Source organism: Meles meles, chromosome 1 (genome assembly GCF_922984935.1).
Source record: "Meles meles chromosome 1, mMelMel3.1 paternal haplotype, whole genome shotgun sequence".
NCBI classification, from domain to species: Eukaryota; Metazoa; Chordata; class Mammalia; order Carnivora; family Mustelidae; genus Meles; species Meles meles.
In genome coordinates, this window is record NC_060066.1 from 206,552,088 (window position 1) to 206,575,718 (window position 23,631).

At 55.0% G+C, this 23,631-nt stretch overlaps 1 protein-coding gene across 7 annotated transcripts in view; it reads right to left on the bottom strand.

Moving 5' to 3' along the window:
* KAZN (kazrin, periplakin interacting protein) overlaps positions 1-23,631 on the bottom strand; it is a 1,041,121-nt gene that overhangs the window by 126,516 nt on the left and 890,974 nt on the right. The window contains exon 1 of one of the 7 annotated variants that reach the window (XM_045999737.1): positions 16,100-16,505. The exons of 4 other annotated variants lie outside the window; for them this stretch is intronic. In XM_045999737.1, coding sequence (XP_045855693.1) covers positions 16,100-16,307 — 208 coding nt within the window. In that variant the 5' untranslated portion in view covers positions 16,308-16,505. Of the gene's footprint in view, positions 1-11,023; positions 11,044-16,099; positions 16,506-23,631 lie in introns of those variants that run through there. 2 more of the 7 variants (XM_045999743.1, XM_045999760.1) reach the window with 2 other exon arrangements.

Consider the following 23,631-nt stretch of genomic DNA (forward strand, 5'->3'; position numbering starts at 1 on the left):
ATTAACCCACGATAACCCGACTGCCCAGGAAGTCGTTCCTGCCCCCAATCTCCGGAGAAAGCTGTAAATCTCCTTCCAAAGGAGCATTTTCTATGGGCGCACGCCTGCAAAAAGCTAATTTGGGGGATGTAGGGGGAAAACCAGACTCCTAACCTGCGCTGGCCTGGCCTAGAAGGTAGGCAGCTGATTCAAACATTTCTAGGCAGACGATCTCCTTTGTCAACTGGTCTGCAAGTAACGTATTGTTTTTCTCCTCCACCTCCGTCTTCCTCTTTTTGTAATCTCTTGGCTGCATGAAGATGTTCGCAGGACCTCTTGCCAAGCGGCTGTTTATTTGGCCACGGACACTGCTTACGGACCGCAAAAGGAGTACGTGAACTTGTCACTGGATGTGTTTTGGTTCCTTTTGATCTAGGGGCTGTCAGCAAGGTGGTGCAGGGAAGGCTGCAGAAACGGGGAAAGGATGGTGGCCCAACTGCACAGCCCTGACCTAAGCTGTTGTCCTGGCCCCGCCTGTCCTAATGGCATCCCATGGAGTCTCTAACTGCCTCTCTCCCCGCCTTGCTCCCAGTGGGTACCCCTGAGATCTTCAGGCTCCTGCTCAGTCCTCCTAAACAAACATCAGGAGAGCCAGGTACACATAGCTCAGTGTGGGGAACGCTCTGTTGGAAGGAGAGATGTGTGGCTGGGCAAGCTGGGTGGACCATGGCGAAAGCTGTCCTGCCCGCCCCCTTCCCCCAGCACAATCTGCTCTGTCCTGACGGGGAAGAAAGACACCAGGGGAATGAAGCTGGGGTGCGGGACTGTAAATGGGATCCTGTGCCACGGTGGCTGTCTTCCCATGTCAGAGGGACCCTCGCGTCAACGAAGTGGATTTAGTGTAGAAGATCGTCACACAGTAGGACATGGGCCAGCAGAAGGACGCTACAATGATACCCATTGTTGGGCCCCATGTAAAGGTGAATGCTTACCACTGATCAAAGCTTACAGGGGTTGCCTGGAAAAGGAGTGAGTTTCCCATCCCGGAAGGCATCTCGGCTTAGGAGGACTGGACACGATGAGTCAGTTTGTTGTCCTCGCCCCCAAACTCTCTAAGTCAGCCCCCTCCCCACAATGTGGAAGGAAAGGGCTTCACAGATCAGGGATCCTGCCCACCTGCCCAGATGCAGCGGATTGGGCCAGAAAAGTCACCTGACATGGGGTCTGCTGAACTACCGGCCAGGCAGGGACCAATCAGATTCTCTCTCCCGGCCATTTAAGGGATTGCAAGCATGGAACCCAAGCAGAGGACTAAGGCCAGGGAGGGCAGCGGGGGAGAATCCCCGGGTGGAGACAGGAGGAAGGTGGGATGGAGAGGGTACTGCCCCAGAACCCCAGCGTTCATGTCCTGACCCCACAAGGCTGATCTTGGACTTCTCCAGGTTGCCTGCTGTGTCCTCACCACAAGCCCTGCTCAGACTGGGGCTCCTTCCAGGAGCAGGAGGCACCTTCTCACACCTGAAGCACCAGAGCATCCCTGGCCGGACACGCTGCAAGCGGGAGCACGGCCTCCCTGCAGGATGCGGGGCTGGGCCAGGGCTCAGCGACTGTCACTGGAACCTGGCATTCCTGAGGTTGCTAAGGGGGGGAGGGGGGTGTTGGTCAAGCCCCAGGACTTCCCCAAGGCCAACTCACATTCCCTCTGACCAGGTGGTTCCCGCACGGCCCCGGGCTCCCCAAGCACTTCCCATCATCACTGCTCAGCACAGTGCCCTGACCTGACTGTATGCACCGACAACAAGGCTCAAAGCTCCGTCATGGCCAAGAGTCTCATGTCCCAACAGGCAGAGAGCCCGGTGGGCATTCACACTCACGTACACTCATCCGACCCTGTGGGAAGATGCTTCCGATACTGCCAATGCCAAGCCCAGGCTTAATAAACATTTTATTATTTGCAACCCATTTGAGATGGCTTATTAATAAAGCAGTGCCTTTACTTATTAAGTACCTACTGTGTATCTGGCTGTGCAGGGTGGATTTCATCATTTCCATTACAGGATGAGGAACCTGAGGCTCAGAAAGATAAAGCAGCTTCCCCAAGAGCCCCTCGCCGGGGCTACCCACAATTTATCGGTCTCTGACGAACTGCTGCCGGACACCTGCCTCCGAGTGGGGGAACAAAGCCCTAGCAGATGCACCCTCCAGAAACTCTCCCCTGACAGGAGCCTACCCCGCCCCAAGGACCGTTATTTCCCACTGATCATTGATCCTGGACTTGCGCTATGGGGGCATCTGTCCGGGGAGCCTCGCATCTCTCCAGCACCCATTCTGGTATAAAACTAACACAAACCATGTTTACCGAGCACCTACTATGTGCCAAGGTCCATGCTAAAGACTGTATAAATCATCTCATTTAATTTCCATGAAACCTCTACTAGGTAGTGACAGCCTCCCCAATTTACAGATGGAGAAACTGAGGCTCAGAGGGATTAAAGAAGCTTGCTCAAGGTCCGCACTGTTGGAACCATCTGCACACAGGCAGTCTGGCGTTACAGTCCTGAGCACTTGGTACATTCCTCTGATGTCCCCACAGTCAGAGCCCTGGGTCTGGGTACTTGTGTTAGTGGGGGAGCTCGCTTACGCTCCTCCATGGGGCAGATACCCAAGGAAATGTGGAACCAACACGTGCACCCTCTAACAATGATAGGCACAGAGGCAAGCTAACCATCCCTTTCTCTAAATTCTTACCCTCTGGCTGCCCACTCCCTGCTTTGCTGTGAGAAGGTAGCATCTGTCTGCTGGGTATGGTTTCAGGTCATCTCTAAGGGAAGTCAATCAGTGCTTTCCAGGGAGATGGCCAGGCTCCACACACAGCCTGGAAAATCTGACTCCCAGTGGAGAGGCTGAGAGAAGCCAGATGCCATCTGGAGTGCCCAGGGGCCAGCTGCTGCCACTGACCTCAGTGTGCTCAGCAACATTGGGGATGGGGCAAGAGGCTGGCAAGGGGAACATCACATCATGCATTTACTCGGGCCCAAATCAACCCCACCCAGGCCCCTGCTCAGGAAGCCAACAGAGGCAGGGTCCTTCTAAAAGCCCATCTGGGACAGGTGTGACCAAAGAGGTACACACACAGAAGGATGTAAAAGGAGGGGTCCTAATTACATATGACTGGGAGACTGAGAAGGGAGCTGAGAGGTGGTCCTTAAAGAGAGAGAAAGAATGAATGATTAATAGAAGAAAAAACAGAGCTCCTCTACATGGGTGTAGAAGAGGACCCAGCCCATAGTAGCTGCTCAAGAAAACCCGCAACATCTTTTAAACTGACAGGGTCCGCATCCAAGGCTTTCCTTTCAACCTCATGACACCTAGCGAGGGGAACAGACATGCACCTGCCAAAGGAATCAGCTCACACCCCACAGCACTCAGCTCCCACAGTTGCCTTGGGGCTTCCATTTCCAGCCCATCCTCCCTGACTTTCCTCTGGCTAACATCCAACTTGGGAGTTTCCCTGGGGGCTCACAACCCCCACCCCAACTAACTCCAGGGCAGGGTGCAGACCCAGACGAGGTGATTGGTTCAGAGCTGTCACATGATTACAGCTAAGCTAATGATAATCAGTCCCGGGATTTCTGGAAATACTGACAGTGAAAGACTTTCTGCCCTGGGATCATAGAAAGGTAAGTGTGACTCAGACTTGTGAGGGGTCATTTCTGATACCAGAAAGGATAACGCCCAAACAGATGAAAGGAAAGCTGGGAGATGACATCATCTGAGCACCTGGATGCAGCTATGCCTGAAGCTAGCATTATCTCTGACTATCTCAGTTGTATGGAGCTATTGATTTTCCTCTCTCTGAGTCTGCTTCAGTTGTGTTTCTATTATTTGTAACTCAGCAGGCCCTGCAACTACAAGACTCTCTAGGCAGGTGGTAGGAAAGTAAGAAGGGCAAACAATACAAAATTTTTCATGAACAGTTTTTGAGCAATAAGCACGGATCTCTCTGAGCCTCAGGTGCCACTCTGAATGACAGCGATCACACCTCCCTACCTCCTAGGGTGAACAGGCAAGTCACTGAACCTCCCTGTAACCTGTTATCTTTAGCATGTTACAGCCAAGAGCAGCAGGAAGCCCGCAGCCCTGGGAGGGGACCCGCTGTTGGGGATGCCTGTGCCGAGTTCCCCCCAACCTGAGCCTCTAGCTGGAGTTTGCTGAGCTGCCCCATGATCCTCCCACTTCATAAGGGCCCAGCCTGAGCCTCGGGAGGCAGCCACGGGGAGCCCTAGACAGAAGGGGTGTGCCTGGCCTTTCAATGGATCAAGTCACTCTGTGATTGCTCACCTCAGAAGCTGCCATGCCCCAGCAGAAGATGGGGACAAGGGACACTGCAGCGTGCCTGGTAGTGGGGACAGGGGAGTAACGGCTACTGTGGGCTCCAGTCAGACCCCAGCTGGACCTTTGGCTGAATCTTATTTTCTCGGCTTCCTGTCTCTATGGCCTGGGACGAGTTTATTTCCCCGTGCCTCAGGGACTTCGTCTGTAAAATGGGGTGATTAACGCATCAACTTATTTGGGTTGTTGAACGTAGGCAATCCTGCCAAGCAGGAGTCCCCGGGTCAGGTTCCCCTGCATGGTTTCCACCTGAGTGTACATAAGTGACGTCAGACCTCCGAGGGCATGTTTGAGGTGACGTGGGTCACGGAGGAGAAGCAGAGTCCCTCCGAGCACACAGGTGCTCAGGACACTGGTTCATCTATGCTGCAAACAGCAAGTCTCCAAAAGGGACCCAGGGAACAGGACCAGCGCGTCAGCCCAGGAAGCGGGAAGGCAGAACTGGCTCAGGGACAGTGAGAGGGCAGGGCTCTGTCCCCAGAGGTCATCAGGGCCGGCTGCAGACCGAGGCCCAGTCACCTTGGAGAGGCGGTCACACAGGGACACGCCTGATGCCCACCCCAAGAGCGAGGCATGGAGAGAGGGAAGAGGAGCTGCGGGTTGTTTCAAACACCCAGCAGCTGCTCAAACACACAACCAAACCTCTTCTTCCTTTTTTTAGTTTTATTTCTTTGAGAGAGATGGTGTAAGGGCGGGGGAGGGGCAGAAGGAGGGGGAGATAAACTGACCTCTTCTAACCAGGTCCCAGCTAGCTCAAGTGTCCAGCTAACTAGAACTCTGGCTCATGTTTGAGGACGAAGCAGCGAACAAGGACAAGGCTCAGCAATGCAACGGATTCTTACCTTCCTTCACCCAAGCAGGGGAAAGCTATAGGGGTGGGGGAGGGGCTCAGGCTCTGAGTTAGAACCGGAGGGTCTGCAGAAGCCTGATTCTAAAAAAGGAGTCATCTGGGTCCCATGTGCCCTGCTCACCAAAGTGGGGAAGCAGAAAGGCATTTTAGGATATTTTCAGGGACACCCAAAACACGGAGTTTTCCGCATCGGATTCTCTGAAAATACCCTTGACTTGAAGCGAGCGGGGAGGACTGTGTTTGGGGCAGGTCTGTGTTTGATCTATGACCATATCCTTGCTACTTAAGAAGGATTCTGATCCAGGCGGGTGCACCGCAAATACTGGCAGGACAAATGGAAGAAAAGAACGTCAGGAGCTCCCCCCATCCCCCGCGCCCTGCGCAGCCAATCTGGAGCCTGCAGCATGCACCGAAACACCTGTTTATAGAGACACAGTGACCAAGTGACCAGAGGACGAGGACAGCTGGAGAAGCAAACGGACTCATCATTGACACCTCAGACCCGGGCTGAGAACGAAGGTGGGTGGGCACCACCCAAGTCACGCTCTTCGTCTGTTCTCTTCCTGCCTCCATCTTTCAGCTGCCTCCAAATTCCAGAAGAAAAGAGGGATATATTTATTGACCCCTGAAAACCCAGACAGTGACTAGTGGGGGCTGCAGGGGTTCTCCAGGTGCTGCCCTACCTGCCCGGAGGGGCTCCTCCAAGGTGTGCCAGTATGTCGGCCAGAGTAAACTTCTCCTAAGGTCCTGCCAGCTCAAACCTTCGTGGGCGTGTGTTTCTTCCCAGCTGGAGCATTTCCTGGAGCCCTGCTCTGTGCTCCAGGAGAACACAGAAGGAGACAGATATCTGGGTGCCCCTATGGTCCCTGCCCCCTCAAAGGTTCCAGGTCGGAGGACAGCCCCAGGGTTACACTCAAGCAATGCTCACTTGGGCCCGGTCACAGCTCCACTACGCTCCGCATGACGAAGGTCTGTGGCAATGAACAAGAAAGGCTTTGCAGAAGGGCCAGGGGCCCAGGACAGGGTGGGTGGAATTTGGAGTCAGTGTGGTGTAGAGAGGTAACAGAAGTAAGGAGGAGAAGGCGAGGGGTGGGAGAGGGAACAGTGAGGAGATGCTGAGTAGAGACTGTTGAATGTTCGTGGTCCCTGGCACTAAGCTCAGGCCAGAGCAGGAGCCTTGGCAGACCCGGAGAGAGGCTGAGGGAGACTGTCCTTCTGGTTCAAGGTCTAAGGGTGCTAGACAGAAAAACCCTCCTCCAGAGTGTAGGCAACAACGGGTAGAAACGGTTTGGTTCAGCTGGTCAGCCCCAGGCACCGAGTCGCTCGAGTATCTCTATCCAGGGAGTAACTGAGTGTGGAAAAAATGAGCAGGTGTGATTTTAAATAGGTGCTCAGCTAGAATCCGAGGTGGGGGTCAGTCCAAGCAGAAGCTGTTGCCTAGAGACAGGAATGAGCGGGGAGGGAGGGAGCAGGGCCAGAAGGTCAGTGAAGGCAGAGGGAGTCAGAGGCCAGGCAGGGGATGCCTTAGCTGCTGGGAGTGCACAGGTTCCCTCAGTGGGGTGGGGTGGGGGGTCGTGTGCCATACGGCAGCAACAGTGTCAAGAAACCACTGGGATATGGACCGGGTACCAACTGTCCTGGTTTGCCTAGGACCGAGGTGTTTCCCATGGTATGGGACCGCCAGTGCCGAAACCAGGAAAGTTCTGGCAACCCAGAATGTGCCGGCTACCCGAGGCACAGGTCTGCCCTCACCAGCATCCCAGAGGGACCAAGATTGCTGCTGGTACAGGAATCTCATCTCGTGGAACAGGGAAACTGAGGCAGAGGCTAATGACCTGCAGAAGGGAGGTCCTACAGAGTGTAAGCCGCACGGCGAGCTGGAATATTCTGGCCTCCACCGCCCTTGCTTTCTCTGCGCACTGGGAAGACGCGAGACACGCAAGTGCTGTCTGCTAAGCACAGCTGGGCTGTGCCAGCTTCCTCTGAGCCAATGGACCCTGGGAGGGGAGCACCAGAGCCCCCGTCCCCAAGAGGGGTCCCAGGGAAATGGGCCCATCTGGCCCTCTGCTCCCCGGAGATTCCGGCCCAGGATGAGCGGGCGGCCACCACCTGGGACTCGGGGGGGGGGGGATGGGGGTGCTGTTGGCTGCTGCTCTGCTTGCCTCCCCTATGACATCCCCATTAGGGTGACCCCTTGGGGGAAGGCCAGGATCCCCAAAGGCCTTTGTGAAACGCATCATGTAAAGCCACACACCCTGCAGCCCTTGGGTTTAAAAGGGTCTGAGCAGCCCTGGGCAGCCAGTGAGAGAACAGGCCAGGGCACAGGGAGGTGGAAGGCGCGGGGGGGGGGGGGGGATGGAAGAGGGGATTTGGGGGAAAACATAAGCAGGAGCTTCCTAGAGCAGCCCTGCTCAGTGACTGGCCTGCAAAAGCATCCCCTCCGTCGTCGTCGTCGTCGTTGGCTGGGTAAGACCCAGACTCCTGGGCCCAACCCTGTTTCCCATTCTGCAGGTCTGGGCTGGGCTGAGAATCTGCATCACTATCAAGTTCTCAGGGGAGGCCGGTGTTGGGCACCCCGTCTTGAGAACGGCTGGCCTGGGGCATGGGGCTATGGCGGGGGGTGCCGGGGTAAGGGCAAAGGCACACGGGCGCTGACGGGTCACTGGGGGCTGGGAAGACCCACGGAGGTCAAGTTGGAAGATGCTGGAGGCCTCGGCCTTCACGCTTCAGAGAGGGACAGAATCACGCGGTGGTGGAGGGAACTTGTTTCAAATGCAGATCTGTGGGCCCATCCCCAGATATTTTTGACTGTGAGAGTCTGCTGGGGGCCGCAGAACTTACAAACCACAGTAAGCTCTGAGCGATTGTGATGCAGGCCGTCCAGGGGCCGCGAGGAGAAGCTCGGCAGCCTCAGAGCGCCAAGGTGGAGACGCGCACTTCGCAGGCTCCGTGAGCTGCGATGGGCCACAGAGACCTCTGCAGGCCCCCTTCCTGGCCCGGGGCCGGCTGCGCCCACCACGACAGCAGCCACTCACCACATGGAGCCTTTGACAATGAAAGAAAGTGTGAAATTCAGTTTTGCTGTCATACGAGCTCCGTTTTAAAGCCGGTGGCTACCATACGGGACAGGAGCGGTCTAGAACGTTGCCAGAGTTTTCCAGACAGGTCTGGCCTGGAGGGATCACATTATGCCTGCCTCTGTTTCCCTTTCTCTAAAAAGGGGGGGGTCCTCCCCTATCTTTCCCAGGGTGCAAGAGAAAGAAAAGACTCCACCAAGAGTGACATTTCTGGTCCACACGTAGAGGCCCCCTGCACCTGCCGTTGGGAGGAGGCGGTCCTGGTTGGCAGGGGCAGCACCCACGTCTGCCCCAGAACCCAAGAGGATGCTTCTTCTTCCTCCTGGTTGGCTGCCAGTGCTAGACTCCCCAGGGCAGTGAGGAGTCCTTAGTAGTTAGCTTAGTAATCACAAATATACTACGGAAAACAAACTCGTAAAAGCCCCAGCAATTCCCCTTCAAAGAAATCGACACCAAACAAAACCAACTACGCCGGAAAAGGTACGGCTAACGCATTACGCATCACGAAGGCAGAGGTAGGAACCAGCACAGACTGGACTGAATCACAGAGGAAAGGTGACTGAACTTACTCCTTCCCTAGACCTTCGCAGCGCACGTGAGAGGCGGTCCTGTTTTCCAGGAAGGAATGGAAAGAACATGAGAGATAAAGCCAGCCCCGGGGGGGGGGGGGGGCAGGGGATCTCCGCCTGTGGTTCTAGAACAGCAGTGTGGGGGCAGGGATGGACAGTTCGTGAAGAGGGCAGGGTCCTGCAGTCATCGCATCCAGTCCCTACATGAGGCCAAAGCATAGATGCAAGGGGGCATGCTGGGTTATCAGGAGCCATTACTCAGTGGGGACAGTCACTGTCTCGGATGATGAGAAAGGGCTGGAGACGGATGGTGGTGATGCCTGTTAAGGTATTTAATGCCACTGAACTGCAGACCTAAAAAGGGTTAAAAGGGTCCATTCTGTGTTATGTAGGTTTTGCTGCAAAAAAGAAAAAAAAAAGAAAGTGCAGGGTCTGAGCTCCACCCTGGAGGAACGGAGGCAGGCAATCTTGGAAGTGAGCCTCTGAATCTGCACTAGAGCCCACTGACCCCGGGGGCTCCGCTCTCTGCTGGGGATGCCTGCCGGAGGGGAGGGCTCCTAGATGGACAAGCATGACGGCTCGCTTTCTAACAGATTCAGAGCACAGGTGTGTCCAGGCAGGGGGCGGGAGGCGGGCTTGCTCTAGAGCAAGAAAAAGCGAGGGTTAGCTAGGATGTCCCTATACTGACTGTCCGCTTCGGGACGCCTCGGGGAAGGGGAAGGATGCTCTAAGGATTCTGGGAGGGTGCTAGGGGTAAACCAGAGCATGCAGCCTAATGTTCTTACTCTCAAATTAACCCAACCCCAGAACGGCAAGGGGCAAAGAGGTTCTCAAAGCCAGATCCTTGGAACCCTTGCGTCCCATTCCCCCAGGGTACTTGATACAAATACAGATTCTCAGGCCCCTCCTCAGACCTACAGGCCGACCTACAGGGGTGGAGCCTGAGGATCCGTTTACTGGCAGCCACCCTGGACCACTGAGATCCCCAGTCTGAAACCCCTTTTAGCGATCAAGAGGGATTAGGGAAAGGGGTCAAGAGGGAAATTCCCAGCTTTGCCAAGATACCGCGAGTATCTGTGAGTTTCCCAATTTGGCCCTGGAAAGCCCATGACATCTTGCAGGCTGGGCCCTTTCCTGACTCTGGGCCTGTGTCCTCACGTTGTGGAGAGAGCGAAAGGACCCATCCCTGCTGCGGGCTCCCTGTCAGGACTCTGCCTGGGTTGGACCTCCTGCGCAGGGCCGGCTGGGCTCTTTGGATTCTGACTGCGGCCGATGGGCCGGGTATCTCTCCTGGAGCCAACTGAGCAGCTCTGGGCCCCAGGGGCCTCACTCCCAGCTGCCTCTGGCTGATTGGAAACCAGCGGGTCAAAGACGCCAGGGAGAGAGCCCCGTGACACCTGGCACCGCAGCCTCCGCCCGGCGCCCAGGTGGCCCTCACGGAATCGTCAGCTGATGAAGGCGACTGGAGGGAGAAGCAATGGTCCTGGGGCAGAGCGCATGGCTTCCGGGAACGGCCACCAACTACAGCCTCTGTAACGGCTTCAGGCCTCAACCCCATCACGTTTCAGAAGGGGAGGATGCCGGCTACCTTACAGGGGTGGGAGACGACCGACGGGAAGGCAGGTGACAGAGCGCCCAGCTCCCGGGCGGCCCTCGGTCAATGCTTCTTCCTCATGAAAAGGACCTTCCCCGACAGAAAGACACCTTCTTCCCTGCCTGGGTGCACAGGACTTCAAAGTCAGCGGCGCACTGGGGAGCAGAGCCATGCGGGCACGGGAAGAAAGCAGAGAGGAACTCGCAGCTGCTATTTCTACGTCTCTCCGGCCCCCGGGGAGAGCTTTCTGAAGCTTCTGGACAATTAAAAGGTACCGAGCGCACTCCATGCCTGTGATAAAGTTACAGCCCCCACGAGCTGGGCGCCCGCCTCCAGACCCAGGCAGCTACAAAAGAGGAGGCTGTCGGCACCTGTAGTCAGGCCACCAGGTGGCGGGCGTCCCCGCCCACCAAGCGGTCCCCAAGGCCCGGCACACAGAGGGAGGGTGCCCGCAGAGGGGCGCCCCCCCCCCCCCCGGAAACCACCAGCTCCCCTTGGCCGTAGCCCCCAGGGCGTGGCGGCACCCAGCTCGGGGCAGGACTTGCCCATCTGCCCATCATACCTTTCTGGCTGGTCATTCCTTCCAAATTCGGGGCTGCGCCCGCACCTTTTGAACTAAGGCCACTAGTCAGGGGCTCTGAGGAACCGCCACAACCCGTGTCTTCTAGCTGGCTTCTCCTGAAGGCGTCCAAACAGCAGACCAGAGAAAGCACAAAGTCCCCACCTTCACGGGGGCTGCCCCAAGGGGCACAGAAGGGGTGGTCCTTTTGATTGGGAGTCATTCCTGCCTCTCCCCCTCCGGGACAGGCGCTCCTCTGACACTCTCGGCGTGAAATGCATTTGTGGGGTGTGAATTCATAAAAAAATAACGACACACGCAGGCACGCACACGCGCACACACACCTTGTAAACACGGCTTGCTATCCTCTCTGGAGTGTTTATAGCCCTTGGTGACTCACAGCAAACACGGCATCCCCACAGTGGCTGCTCTGGCCGGCTTTAATGATATGTCGGCTGCGCTTATCTGCTGGGGCCAAAATCTGTGTAAACAGCCGTGTACCTGATTTTCCACTTTTGTCAGCTGGCTGTTGTGTGGGTGAGAGGGGGCTCGGTCCAGGCTCGTGCTTGCTGTTTCCCTTGAACCGTGCACTCAGGTGACTCCTGGGATGATTAAGAGGGAAGTAAGCTGCTTTCAGGATGGCTGGAGGGTCCTGGCGAGTCCTCCAGTTAACTCAATGGGAATAGCACAAAGAACACAGGGCGTGCATAATGATGCCTATGGAAATTTCCTGATTATTTAGAAGGCCAGAGAAGCAGCCACCAGTCCTTCAGAATCAGCCAATCTCATCAAGCCCCAATCAATTTCTTTGGATTCTGGAGAAATGGGAATCCTCCCTCTTACGGGCCTGGTAGCACTGGGTTCCATGAGTAGGAAGAGTGCTAACCACACAGATTCCCGTCCAACTACTCTGCAGTGGGTAGGATGATCCCATTTTATAGATGGGTAAACTGAGGACTGTGACGTTCAATAACTTGCGCAGGGACACACAGCTCGTAAGCAGGAGGTCTGGCAGATCAAACCTGGGCGTTTTTGATTCCAAAGCTGGTGCCCTGTACTCTGCCATGGCAGAAGGAAACTTCAACCCCTCTCACCGAGCAGTCACGCAGAGTGAGGGTGCTGGGCCAAAGGGTAACCCGATCAGAACTGTTTTCAAGAGCGGGGACTTTCACTCCTGCTCAGCCGTCCCGGCTGTCTCTGTCCCACTCAGGTGGCCAAGGATGTCCACAGGAAAGCCTGGTAGTCCTAGTGGCTGGCTTTCTAAGAGTGTCCCCAGTTCCAATGGGGAGATTTAATCTCACTCGCAACCCTGCGGAAACCCTTTCCAGAAGGGGTAACAGGAGGCCAACCTGCTAAAATTGCTAAAAACCCACAGATAAGCAAATGCCTGAGTTGCTTAAAACAAGGAATGTCAAGGAGAGGACAACCACCCCCTCCTTCTTTCTAAAGACAAAAATGTAAAGAGAAAATGGACTGTCACGGGGGTCTGTGTTTTAGAGATCAATTCAAGGTCTTTCCACAGTGCTGGGAGGGCTACAGTCTGGGACCCCACAACCAAGTCCTCGCTGGGATACCCCCCAGCTGTGTGATCCTGGGCACCCGGTTTCTCCTCCGGGACTGGCAATGGTACCTCCCTGCTGGGGTCCTTGGAGGACTGATTAAGACAACGCATCGCATTCGGTTCCCACTGGGAGGGTACAGCAGAGCACTGGGAAACAGGACACAGATCCACAGGGGCCTGGTGCCCTGGGCCAGGGGGCTTTGTGTGCGGGGCTAGAGGAAATAAGAACCCCGATGAGTAAGAGAAAAGGTAGAGGCTGGCAGAGGCTTCATTAGGTCCTGGGACTTTATAAGAGTTAAGGGTTAAGAGAAAAGCTTAAGGAGGCATGGCATCTGAACTGGGCCCACAAGCCTGGGCAGGCTTCCCATGGGACAGGTAGAGGGCCCAGACCCCGAAGATACGAACTGACCAACAACTTTTAAACAATGACTTGGTGGCTTTGGCTGACCAGGGCCCTTGCCTTAGGGACGCCGCACCCGTGCAGCTCACCTCGTTCTCTCTGGCCCCACTACCCCAAGACGGACGGACCAGTGCCCGCTCCCATCCCTCTAACTCCTCACCTGGCTTTACTTTCCTGCACAGCTCTCCCGTCTCCTGACACAGCTTGTGTGTACTTGCTTGCTGGAAATCTCCTCCCACAGATAAGAAGCTCCATGGAAACAGGGGCTGCAGCTATCCCCCTTTGCTACTATAGATCCCTGGCAGCTACCGCGGTACCTGGCAAGGTAGTGGTTCAAGGAATGTGACCGAATGAATGCACGACCAGAGAAGGAATCCTTCACGTTCACGTCTCTGCCTAAGAAGCCTCAGGGAGCGCCTACTTTACATTCTGGGCTGGGGAGGGGGTCCTGGATGATCTCCCCTCGGGTAGAGTTAGTCCCGCCACGCACCATCAGGGAAACTGAGTTACTGAGTGTCTCAAGGTCACACAGCTTGGAGGCAGAACCAGGTGCAGACTGAGCACGTGTCTAATTTCTGCATCTCGGGCTCGGGTCCTTAGCCTGCGCACAAAGAACGGTCACCTCCCCTGGAAGGGACCCCACCCTGGGGGCCAGAGCTGTCATGGGCACAGAGTCCATCACTCCGCTGGTCTCAGGAGCCCCTCCGTGAGCAACGTCAAAGTGTCCAGGCTTCCACCCTGCCAAGCCAGCAGTGCCCGCGTCCTTCCCTCTTCCCTGCACCTCTGAAGGTGCCAATTCCCAGACTCTTGTCACCCAACAGGGTCCTCACTGTTCAGCTCCCTCACCCAAACATCACATTGAGCCGGGGGCCGAGGTGCTGAGATCCTGGGACAAGCCACCTCACAGCCTGGCTTAAATGTTTATTCAACAACAATTTCAGCTTGTGGTTCTGAGCCAGAAGAGCTCTCATCTGCTTCCCAGAGGAAACCCCTAATAACATCCAAAGGTTCGAGAATCCGTGTCCACGACAGGCTGACCTCAACGCCCAGCCACCAGGAAAGTTCTCAGAAACTGCATTTGATCTTTAAGAACCGCAGAGCAGAAGAGGGTGAAGGGCGTCTGGTGGGGCGGAGAGAACTCCAGACTTGACTGGTGTAGCTGCTGCCTTGATCTTGATTCATGCCAGGGATGCCAACCATCAATCAGGAGATTTCCACCGCTCTCTGCCCTAAAGGGACACCATGAGGGCCATCGGAATAACAACCACCCCCCAAGGCCTTGGAGACAGGCGGTTCTCAGCTACACCATGTCATTAGGATATTGTTATTATGAATACACAAATGGAGTCTATGCCGACCCAAAGTAAACAGATCTCTCTCCACCCAGCCATCTCCTCCGTGTTTACATAATAACAACCCACGGCACAACAGCCAGTCTTGAATCACTGAAGTACTTTACCGACCAATGTCATCCCGACACAGTTCAGGAAGGCAGAGATGGAACGGATAGCATCGCATGCCAATGGGACACCAAGTCAGCGGGGCCCTGACGGGCGCCCCATCATGGAAGCTGGTAACTAACTTTTATGAAATCAACTATGAACGAGGCAAGGTGATTTGCAGACGTTAGCTTTGGAATGATCAAAATGTGGGGTGACACTAGTTATTATCAGCACTTTTTGGATGGGTAAACTGAGTCTCAAAAAGATGAAGCAACTTGCCCAAGCTCTCCTACTTGCTTGTCCCTCGCATCTGGGCTCTTGTTTTACACCAAGCTGTCTTGGCCTCTAATTGCTCTGTGCAGCTGGGAAGGAGGTGGGACTGTCTCCAGCAGGCCCAGCCCCAGGGCAAACGGTGCAAGGACTCAAGCTCCTTCCAGGACTGTGTCCCTTTTCTAGACCCTTGGTGACCCAAGACTTCAGTGGCTCCGGGACACCAGCACCAGCTCAGCTCATCACCGCCAACTGGCCGGTGGTCTCAGCTCCTGCAGCTATGCCTGTGGTTGTCAGGATCCTGTCTCCTTGGGAGACCAAGACAGGCAGCCTGGAATTAGGGGGCCTTGCTGCTGGCTTTTTCTCATTGGAAAGAAATAATTATTAGGTAAATAAGCCTAGTGTTTTCCAGCTGGTTAAACCTGCTGTCTGGGAGAGGCATTCTGGTGTCAACCGACAGAGAACGTTTGAAATTGTGGGACCTTGGGCAAGTTGCTCAAACTCTGGCGTTTTCTGTCCTTATCTTCACGAGGATAACACAGCTTCCCTCCCAGAGCTGTGATAAAATTTTAAGGACACATGCCACGTAAATTACGGGAACACAATAGGTATCCAAGAAATAATGAATGACCATGTTGTACGCTCCCTTCCCCTCTTTTTCCCGGAAAAAGTATTCCAACTTCACATTGATGATGACAGACACTTCTTGGAAGTAGCTCTAAAATCAAGGCGATCCAGGGGGTCCTCTGGATCCTTGCGGGGGCGGGGGGCAGCCGAGACCGGAACAGAATGGAATGGGCGCACCCACTCGGAATATTTTAACATTAAAACGCGGTCCTCAGTTTGGGGCAGATTAGCCAATGATACACAATCAGACCCTCGCATTGTGTCTGCACCGCCTTGATTTCTTTCTGCATTAGTCCAAGTGGAAGAGAAACCTCTCCTCTCCCAGCAGACGCGAGCCATCATGTTCCGCGCAAAGGGGCAGCGGTAAAGCAGGGCTCTCCTGGCACTTTACGGGGCTGCCAGGTGGGTTACAGGTACGGCCGGAGAGGGGCCGCCCCAACTTCGTGCCGGGCTGGCCCCTTTCCCACGCCTCCCAGGGCAGATCCCGGGCGCCCCGGCATCGCACAACTCCGGCAGGCGTGGCCTTGACCTGCCCCTGCAGCTCGCTCTGGGGGCTCGGCCGGAAGGCGGCGAACGCCGAGCCCCCCGCCCGCGAGCTGAAGAACTCCGCGTCCCGCGCGACTCCCCCTGCCCCCCTCCCGGCGCCCGGGGCGCGGCGCGCGGCGAGAACTTTGCCACCGGCGCTCGGCGATCCCGGCCGGGAGCGCCCCCGCGTGCCCAGCCCCGGCGGCTCCCCGGGCCCGCGGCCGCGCCGCCCTCCCCGCCCCGCGCGCACCTACCCGGCTGGCTGCAGTCGCCATCGGCTCGAACGGGGGGCGCCCCGGCGCGGGCCCGATCGGCCGGCCCCCCGGCGTCCGCGCCCGGCTCGCAGGCTGCAGGCCCCCGGGGGCGCGCCGGCCCGGCCCCCGCCCCGCAGGAAGGCGCCGGCTCGCCCTGCGCCGCCAGCTGGCGGACGCGCTCCCAGGTGCCCGAGTCGGCCGCCCGCATGCCGCGTGCCCGGGGGGCGCTGCCGCGGCGGCGCGGGGGGATCCGACGACGGGCGCGGGGCTCACAGCCTCCCGGGCCGCCGCCGCATCGGGGCGCAGCCGAGCGCCGCCCCCGCCGCCCGCCGGCCGCCCGCGCGCGCCGGACCGGGGCTCTCCGTCCGGCCGACGCCGGGCCGTCCGCGGCCGCCGCACGCGAGGAATTCGGCCGCCGGCCTCTCACGTGGGAACGACTCTCACTCCCGCCGCTCCTCCTCCCGCTCCTTCCGGGCTGGCGAGGGCCCGCCGCTGGCCCCGCCCCGCCCCGCGCCCCGCCCCCCCGGCCCGGCTCCGCCCCCGGCCCCTCGGCGGCGCCGGGACGCGCCCCACGGCCTCGGGGAGCGCTTCGTGGCCCCATTCCGGGACGCTCGGCGCATCTCCAACGTGGTCATTTCTGGAGAGACTGCGGGTCAGAAAGACGGCCAGTGGCGCAGGGGTCGGAAGGGACAGGCCTGCACCCAGGTCTTTGAAAGCCCCAAGTGAGTGCATCTGGGGGATGGCCGCCTGGTACCCCACTTTGCATATGTCTCCACTCTTCTGACATCCCTGTGACAGAGCTGCTGCCAAAGAGCTGAAGTCCCAATCACTGACCAGGAGAGGGCAGAAGGAATGGACCGGGAACCTGGTAGTAGCCTTGGGACAATTCCTCTGCTCATCTGTACTGTGTGACCAGGCGTTCTTTAAGTCAATATAATTCTGAGCACATTCACTGGGCCGGGGGTTGGCGAGGTGGGCGTGGGGGTGGGGGAGGGGGATCCACATGGTCCACATCCCTAAGCAGACTGTGATCTGGTGGGGTGCCCTGTGTCTGCATCTCACTTTCTTGAGCCTCAGTTACCCCATCTGTAAAATGAGGCATCAGTAATTCCCACCCCGTCCACCATCAGAGATGCTTCTGAAGACCCCTCAGCCACAATCATGTGGCAGGTGAGGGGGACTCCCAGGGAAGGCCAGGACTTGGACCCCAGGACTGGGTGTGGGACCAGTTAGTTCTCCAGCTAAGACTGGTCCGAGGTGGCATCTTGGGTCTGCAAACCCGAACCTGCCCGCTGGAGTGGGTGCTCCAGTGGCTTGCGGAGCTCACTATAAAATGAATTTGCAGCCCCAAGCCCTCTTTGATCTGAGGATTATGATGCTCTTTAGAAGGACTAATTATCTCCCCGCAGTCCCAGGAAGCAAGTCCGGTTGGTTCCCCCCTAGTGTAGACAAGGGGAGTGGAGGCTGCATCGCCAGGTGAGAATTCACACCTTCCAGGGATGTCCTCAGCCTCCCCTTCTAGGCAGCACGCACCCAGCCTGGCTCTGTAACCTCTGGTTCCCAGGCCTGAGCCCTGGGAATTTCTAGGTCACTGGCATACGGCTCTCCACCAAGCTGTGGGAAACAAATGACTTCCCTGCACCTGGCCCCAAGTGTCTATAACTGTTCACAGGTGACTTTCCTGTCTGTGGGCGAGGAGCCCCATCTCTTTGCAAGCACTGTGGTCTGGACACCATCCATCATGGCCTTGCCAGCTTCCATACACCCCCCCGCCTTCCTACTCTCCCATAACGGGAAAACTAGCCCAGCTGTAGAGGTCCACAGGGCTGCCCAGACCCCTTCCCCCTGTCTGGAACCCTAACTGCTCAGTGGAAAGCTGACCAGTAACACCAAAAGAAAGCTGGCCAGTAACACCCAGCCAGGGAAGAAAACCACCCATGGGGTTAAACACCCACACGACGCTGAAGGGAGGAAACTGATCTCACACCAAGTGATAGGAGATGCTGGGAAACCCTCAATTCTTTTGCCTTTTCTGGGATAACAGGCAAAACAGAACAAAAGAAAAATTGCCCTGAGCCACGCCAGGGGAGAAGCTGGGAATGCCCTCACGTTCTGGAGACACCCAGCACAGAGTGTCTGTTCCAGATGCCTTCAGGGACCCACCTGAGGACATAAATGAGTGAGGTGGCCTGTGCTGGGCTCCCCATGGTTTGTTTCCTAAGGGCATTTAGGTTGTATTCTTTGGCTTAGACACGCTTTGCATAATAAGCAGGTAAGAAGGTGCTTCCACAAAGAAACATGCTCTTTCCCATATTCCTCGAAGTACATGGAACTCTTAGTCTATCTTTCCACTTTTGATAGAGACGTGCAATTTTCTGCTAATTCCATGACAAGAAAACAGCAGCATAAGCATGAATACCTAGCACTTGCCACTTGGATTTGGTGTCAGGGAGACTTTAGGGAGTGGTGAGGACTGTGGCAAATAAGTAGAGGTAGATGGCTATAATGCAGGAATGTGGCTCCAGGGTCAGCAGAGTTTCTTTCGTTCTCCCCCCCCCCTTTTTTCAGAGCTGCCAGGAATATGGACTTTTAGGGGTTATCTAAGTTCAAAATGTTGACAACTCTTTGACACGAAGAAGAAAGGGGAGAGGGAGAAGGAGAGGAAGCAGAAAGAACAATAGAATAAACAGGTCTAGAAGTTTCTATGTAGCCCACTGGTCACCAGTGCTCATTTCACTGCTAGTCTTACTGGCCCCCCTGCAACCTCTCAGAGGTCTGCACCTCTAGTCACATTTCAATAATCCAAGCCATTTCTCAAACCCACAGCCCTGGGGGATTTCTGCTGCTGTCCTTGTGTGTGTGCACACATGTGCATGTATGTGTGTGTGTGTGTGTGTGTGAGAGAGAGAGTGTTCCCCATTCTCAGGGCCAGGACTTCAGACGGCAGCCAGACCCACCTTCCATCAATTTCTGGGGTTCTCCAACTGCCCAGGCCTCCCCCCAGTCAGTGTTGCTTCTCAGTCCCTCCTCCCAACTCTGTTAGCAGGCAAAGCTCCGAGAGCTGCGGCAGCCTGCAGGCTTCCAGAAAAAAAACCATCTGCCTTGGGTGGGAGGCATTGCTTCCTTGTGAGATGTTTCTCATTACAAGGATACCCTGAACCCATGAGAGTTTCTGCTCAGTTCTGCAACAGGAGATCCAGGAGCCAAGTGACAAACCATTTTCTGCCCTGAGCACCTGGGCAGGCCCTCTAGGAATGATAACTCCAGGGTGGTTTTGATTGGAGGCTCCAAGACAGGGCCGGCTTCCGAGTGCGCAACCTGGGTAGAAGGGCCCTGAGCTTGGGTTAATGCTCTGCGGTCATCGCCTCAAAATTCTTAATTATTTTTGAACTAGGAGCCTTGCACGTTCATTTTGCATTGGGATCTGTAAATTATGTAGCTGGTTCTCCTCCCAGAAGATCTTCCCAACCTCTCTGGGGATGCTGGGGATTGATGTTGGAGACAGCTGGACCCGTGATTTGGCTCATCTGTCCTTCTCCAGGGTTCGTTGTGTCCGGCCTCTGCAAGGCAGCAGGAAGAGAGGATTTGGGGGGTGGGGCAAGGCAGCAGGAACTATCCCCATCCATTCCTCCAGACAACTAATTAAGGAGCAATGGCAGAGTGGGAAATTGGGTGGGGGGATGGCAGTCAGCCAGAGGATGGGGAGGATGGCTCTGGTCCTGAGCTCTGAGGCCAGATGGTGTCCCCATGACCCTGACCTCAGGATGCCAACGGGGTGCCACCAAGAAAACACAAAGGACACTGCGGACAGGGGTGCTAGGGATCAATGCAGTTCCCATTTACAGTATCGCTTGGCTTTCAGGGAAACTTCCTTTAGAATCCTGGAGAAAATGACAAGACAATTGGGCTTAAAGAACAAAACCCCGAAATATTATATTAAAGGACCCTGCTATATTTGATATGTGCTCAAAGTGGAATATTTGAACCCAGTGGAATTTTTCAGGGTTTTTTTTTCCTCCGCTGGCTATGCCTTTAGTATTTGTAGAAGAGATTTTACTAAGATCTTCCAGCCCACATTACTGTAGGCTCTCCAAACACTGAAACTAAGACAAAGGAGCAATTCTAGATTCCTAGGAATCTGCACACTTTGGTCTGTGACACCTTTGGGAACTCCCGGCAACACTTCCCAGGAGTCTGGAGACCTCAGTGGCAACGCCAGGTCCCCATTGCTTGTGTGTGACTCTGGAAAAGAGTCTTTCAGTCTAAGCCCCTCCTGGCAAAGGCAAAATGAAGGGGTCGTGGGGGGTGAAAGCCCTTTTCTAGTTGAGCCCTCTATGATTGAATTGGTCTTTTCTGTCCCTCTCATGGTGGCCGTGCATATGTTTTGTGTGTGTTTATGTTTTGTGTGTGTCACAAGCAGTGACAGCGAATGTATTCGTTATTCATTGCTGTGTAACAAATCACCCCCAAAACTTAGCAGCTAAGAAAGTCCTGTGTTTATTATCTCTCGGTTTCTGTGGGTCAGGAATCCAGGCGTGGCTGAGCTGGGGGCCTGTGCCTCAAGATCTCCAACAGGCTGCCATCACGGTGTCCTTTGGGGCTACAGTCAACTCAAGGCTCTCTTTGGGGAAGATCTACTTGCAAGCTCACCCCTGTGCCTCTGGCAAGATTCAGTTCCTCGTGGGCTGTTGGCCGGAGACTGCCCCCCCAGTTCCTTGCCACGATAGAGCTCTTCTCACAAGATGGAGGCTTGCTTCCCAGACAAGGCTCCAAGAAAGAGCAAGACGGGTTGTGCGCAAGATGGACGCCACCGTCTCTTTGTAACCTGATCTCAGAAATGACATCCATCACCTTTCCCCTGGTCATCAGAAGTGAGTCACGGGGTCCTGGCCTCCCTCGATGGGAGGGGTTATAAGAAGGTGTGAATACCACGAGGTTACTGGAGGCCGCCCCACTGCGGGAGGCTAGGGACGCAGGACTCAAATCCTGGCTCTGGCGCACAGTAGTGTATGATCGCAGACGAACGATTTTGCTCTGGAAGCCGCAGGTTCCTCATCTGTAAAATGGAGAGGATCATGGCTACTACCTTGGAGGGTTGTGGTGACGCACATATAAAGCTCTGAATCGTTCCTGGCACAGGGTAAACCCTCAAAAAATGGGCTTGGGGGACATTGCTGGAGGAAGCTGGAGGGATGTGCCCGTTGCTTCAAAGTCAGACGGGCACTCCCTGTTATCCCCACGGAGATCTGCAGCCTTGTGCCTTGGAAGGCCTTTGGCAGGCCCTGGGTTGCCTTTGTGACCAAGGCCACCAGCAGGGACGGTGCTGGTCTTCCCTTGGCCATCCCAGTAGGACTCAGGGGCACAGGTGCAGCAGGAGGATTAGACAGGATTTTCCTCCAAATCCATTTAGACCTTTGCCCTATGGGGACAGAGGATTTTACCCCAGATCCATCCTACCATCTGGGCCTGGTGAGGCCTTCCTGGCTGGACACTTTTGTGTGCCTGTCATGGGCTCATTGATACCGTTTGACAATCTTCCCGGGGCCCCAAATGACCTGGCAGAGATCCTGATCCCCTCTGGGGGCTTCCAAAGGGCCTACCCTGGAGGCCAAGGCTTAGCTCAGTCCTCGGGCAAAGCCGGGCATTGAAGCATTTTTACAGAGGGCAGCTGGCCTCCTCCTCCTGCCTGCAGGACTGTCTTGGGTCCCAAACTAGATTCTGAGCTGCAACAAAGGGAAAAAGTCCATCTCCAGGGATCATATCTCTCCCCATCTCCTCTAAACCCCTTTCTGGGGAGTCATGTCAAGGAAGGACGTTTCCACAGGAAGTTAAATGTTGCCGCTTATTCAGAATAAAAACAATAACATCAAAATACCATGACTTAACAATAATAACGCCGGCGAACATTGACCTAGCACTTACCATATGTGTTCTAAGAACTTTACACATCCATGTAACCCTCCCAACAGCCCTGAGAGACGCAGGTATACTCTACACATTGTTATCATGCCCACTTACAAATGAGAAGACAGACACAGAGAAGACAAGTCACTTAGCTAAAGACACACAGCCCGTGAGTGATGCAGGCAGAGCTCCGTAGCCTGGTCGCAGACTCTATGCTCACAGGCATCACGCTCCTTTGGCAACAGGTGCTACCTGTTGGCCAGGGGTTGCTCTTTCTTGTTCATTCAACTCTCCAAACCGCCCTATTCCCATGCCCCAGATGAGAAAATTGAGGTTTATGGAGACATAGGCACTTACCCAAGATATGTGCCTGGTAATGCAGGGTTGGAAGTCTAAACCTCAGAAGTAAGGGGTGTTATCTGGGGAGATGCCTCCCATGTCAGAGTTAGAGAAAATGCCTGCCTGTGGGCCCCGTGGAATAGACAGGTCTTTCTTCACCTCCTGAAGACGGGACTAAGGCAATGCTGCGCGAGGTAGCTGGGTGGGGTGGCTCCTCTGCTGCCCCCGGTGGCCACTAGCAGTACTTCACCTCCAACTGGTTCAACAGCAAGGTTGACCCAGGGCTTGGTGGCTACTGGGAATGGGGCTGGCCTCCACCACCGCAGTTTTCAGATCCTGTCTCTCCACTTCCTGTGTGTGACTCAAGGGACACAGAGGGCCATGGGCCAGTCAGTGCCTGAGATAAGAATAACATGTACTCTTTAATGAGCACTTCTGTCTTTGTGCCAGGAACTCTTCTCCTAGGTACTTGTTACTCCTAAGGGCTTTTAAAAATTTAAATTCAGTCACTTAACATATTATGTATTACTAGTTTCAGAGGTTGAGTTTAGTGATTTGTCAGTTGCATATAACACCCAGTGCTCATTACGACAAGTGCCCTCCTCAACGCCCATCACTCGTAACCTAGTTACCCCATCTCCCGCTCCACCTTCCGCCCCTCTAGCAACCCTCAGTTTGTTTCCTGTGCTTAAGAGTCTCTTATGGTTTGTCTCCATCTCTGATTTCATCTTATTTTACTTTTTCCTCCCTTCCTCTATGCTCGTTTTGATTCTTAAATTCCACATATGAATGAAATCATATGATATTGATCTTTCCCTGATTGACTTATTTTGCTCAGCATAATACCCTCTAGTTCCATCCATGTCATTGCAAATGGTAAGATTTCATTTTTTGATGGCTGAATAATATTCCTGTGTGTGTGTGTGTGTGTGTACACCAAATCTTCTTTATCCATTCATCTGTCGATGGACTTATGGGCTCTTTCCACAGTTTGGCTATTGTAGACATTGCTGTCATAAACACTGGGGTGCAGGTATCTCTTCCAATCACTATGTTTGTATCCTTTGGGTAACTACATTGTTACTTAAATGTTATTTAATTTACCAATGCACAGAGATAGACCATCATTGTTAAGGGTTATTAGTAATATTGGATAGAGCACTTTCCACATATTAGCTCAGTACAATCCCTACAACACTATATAAATACTGTCCTTATCCTCACTTTATCAGTGAGGAAACCAAGAAACAGAGAGGTTTAGTAGGCTGCCTGAAGTCACACAGTACCAC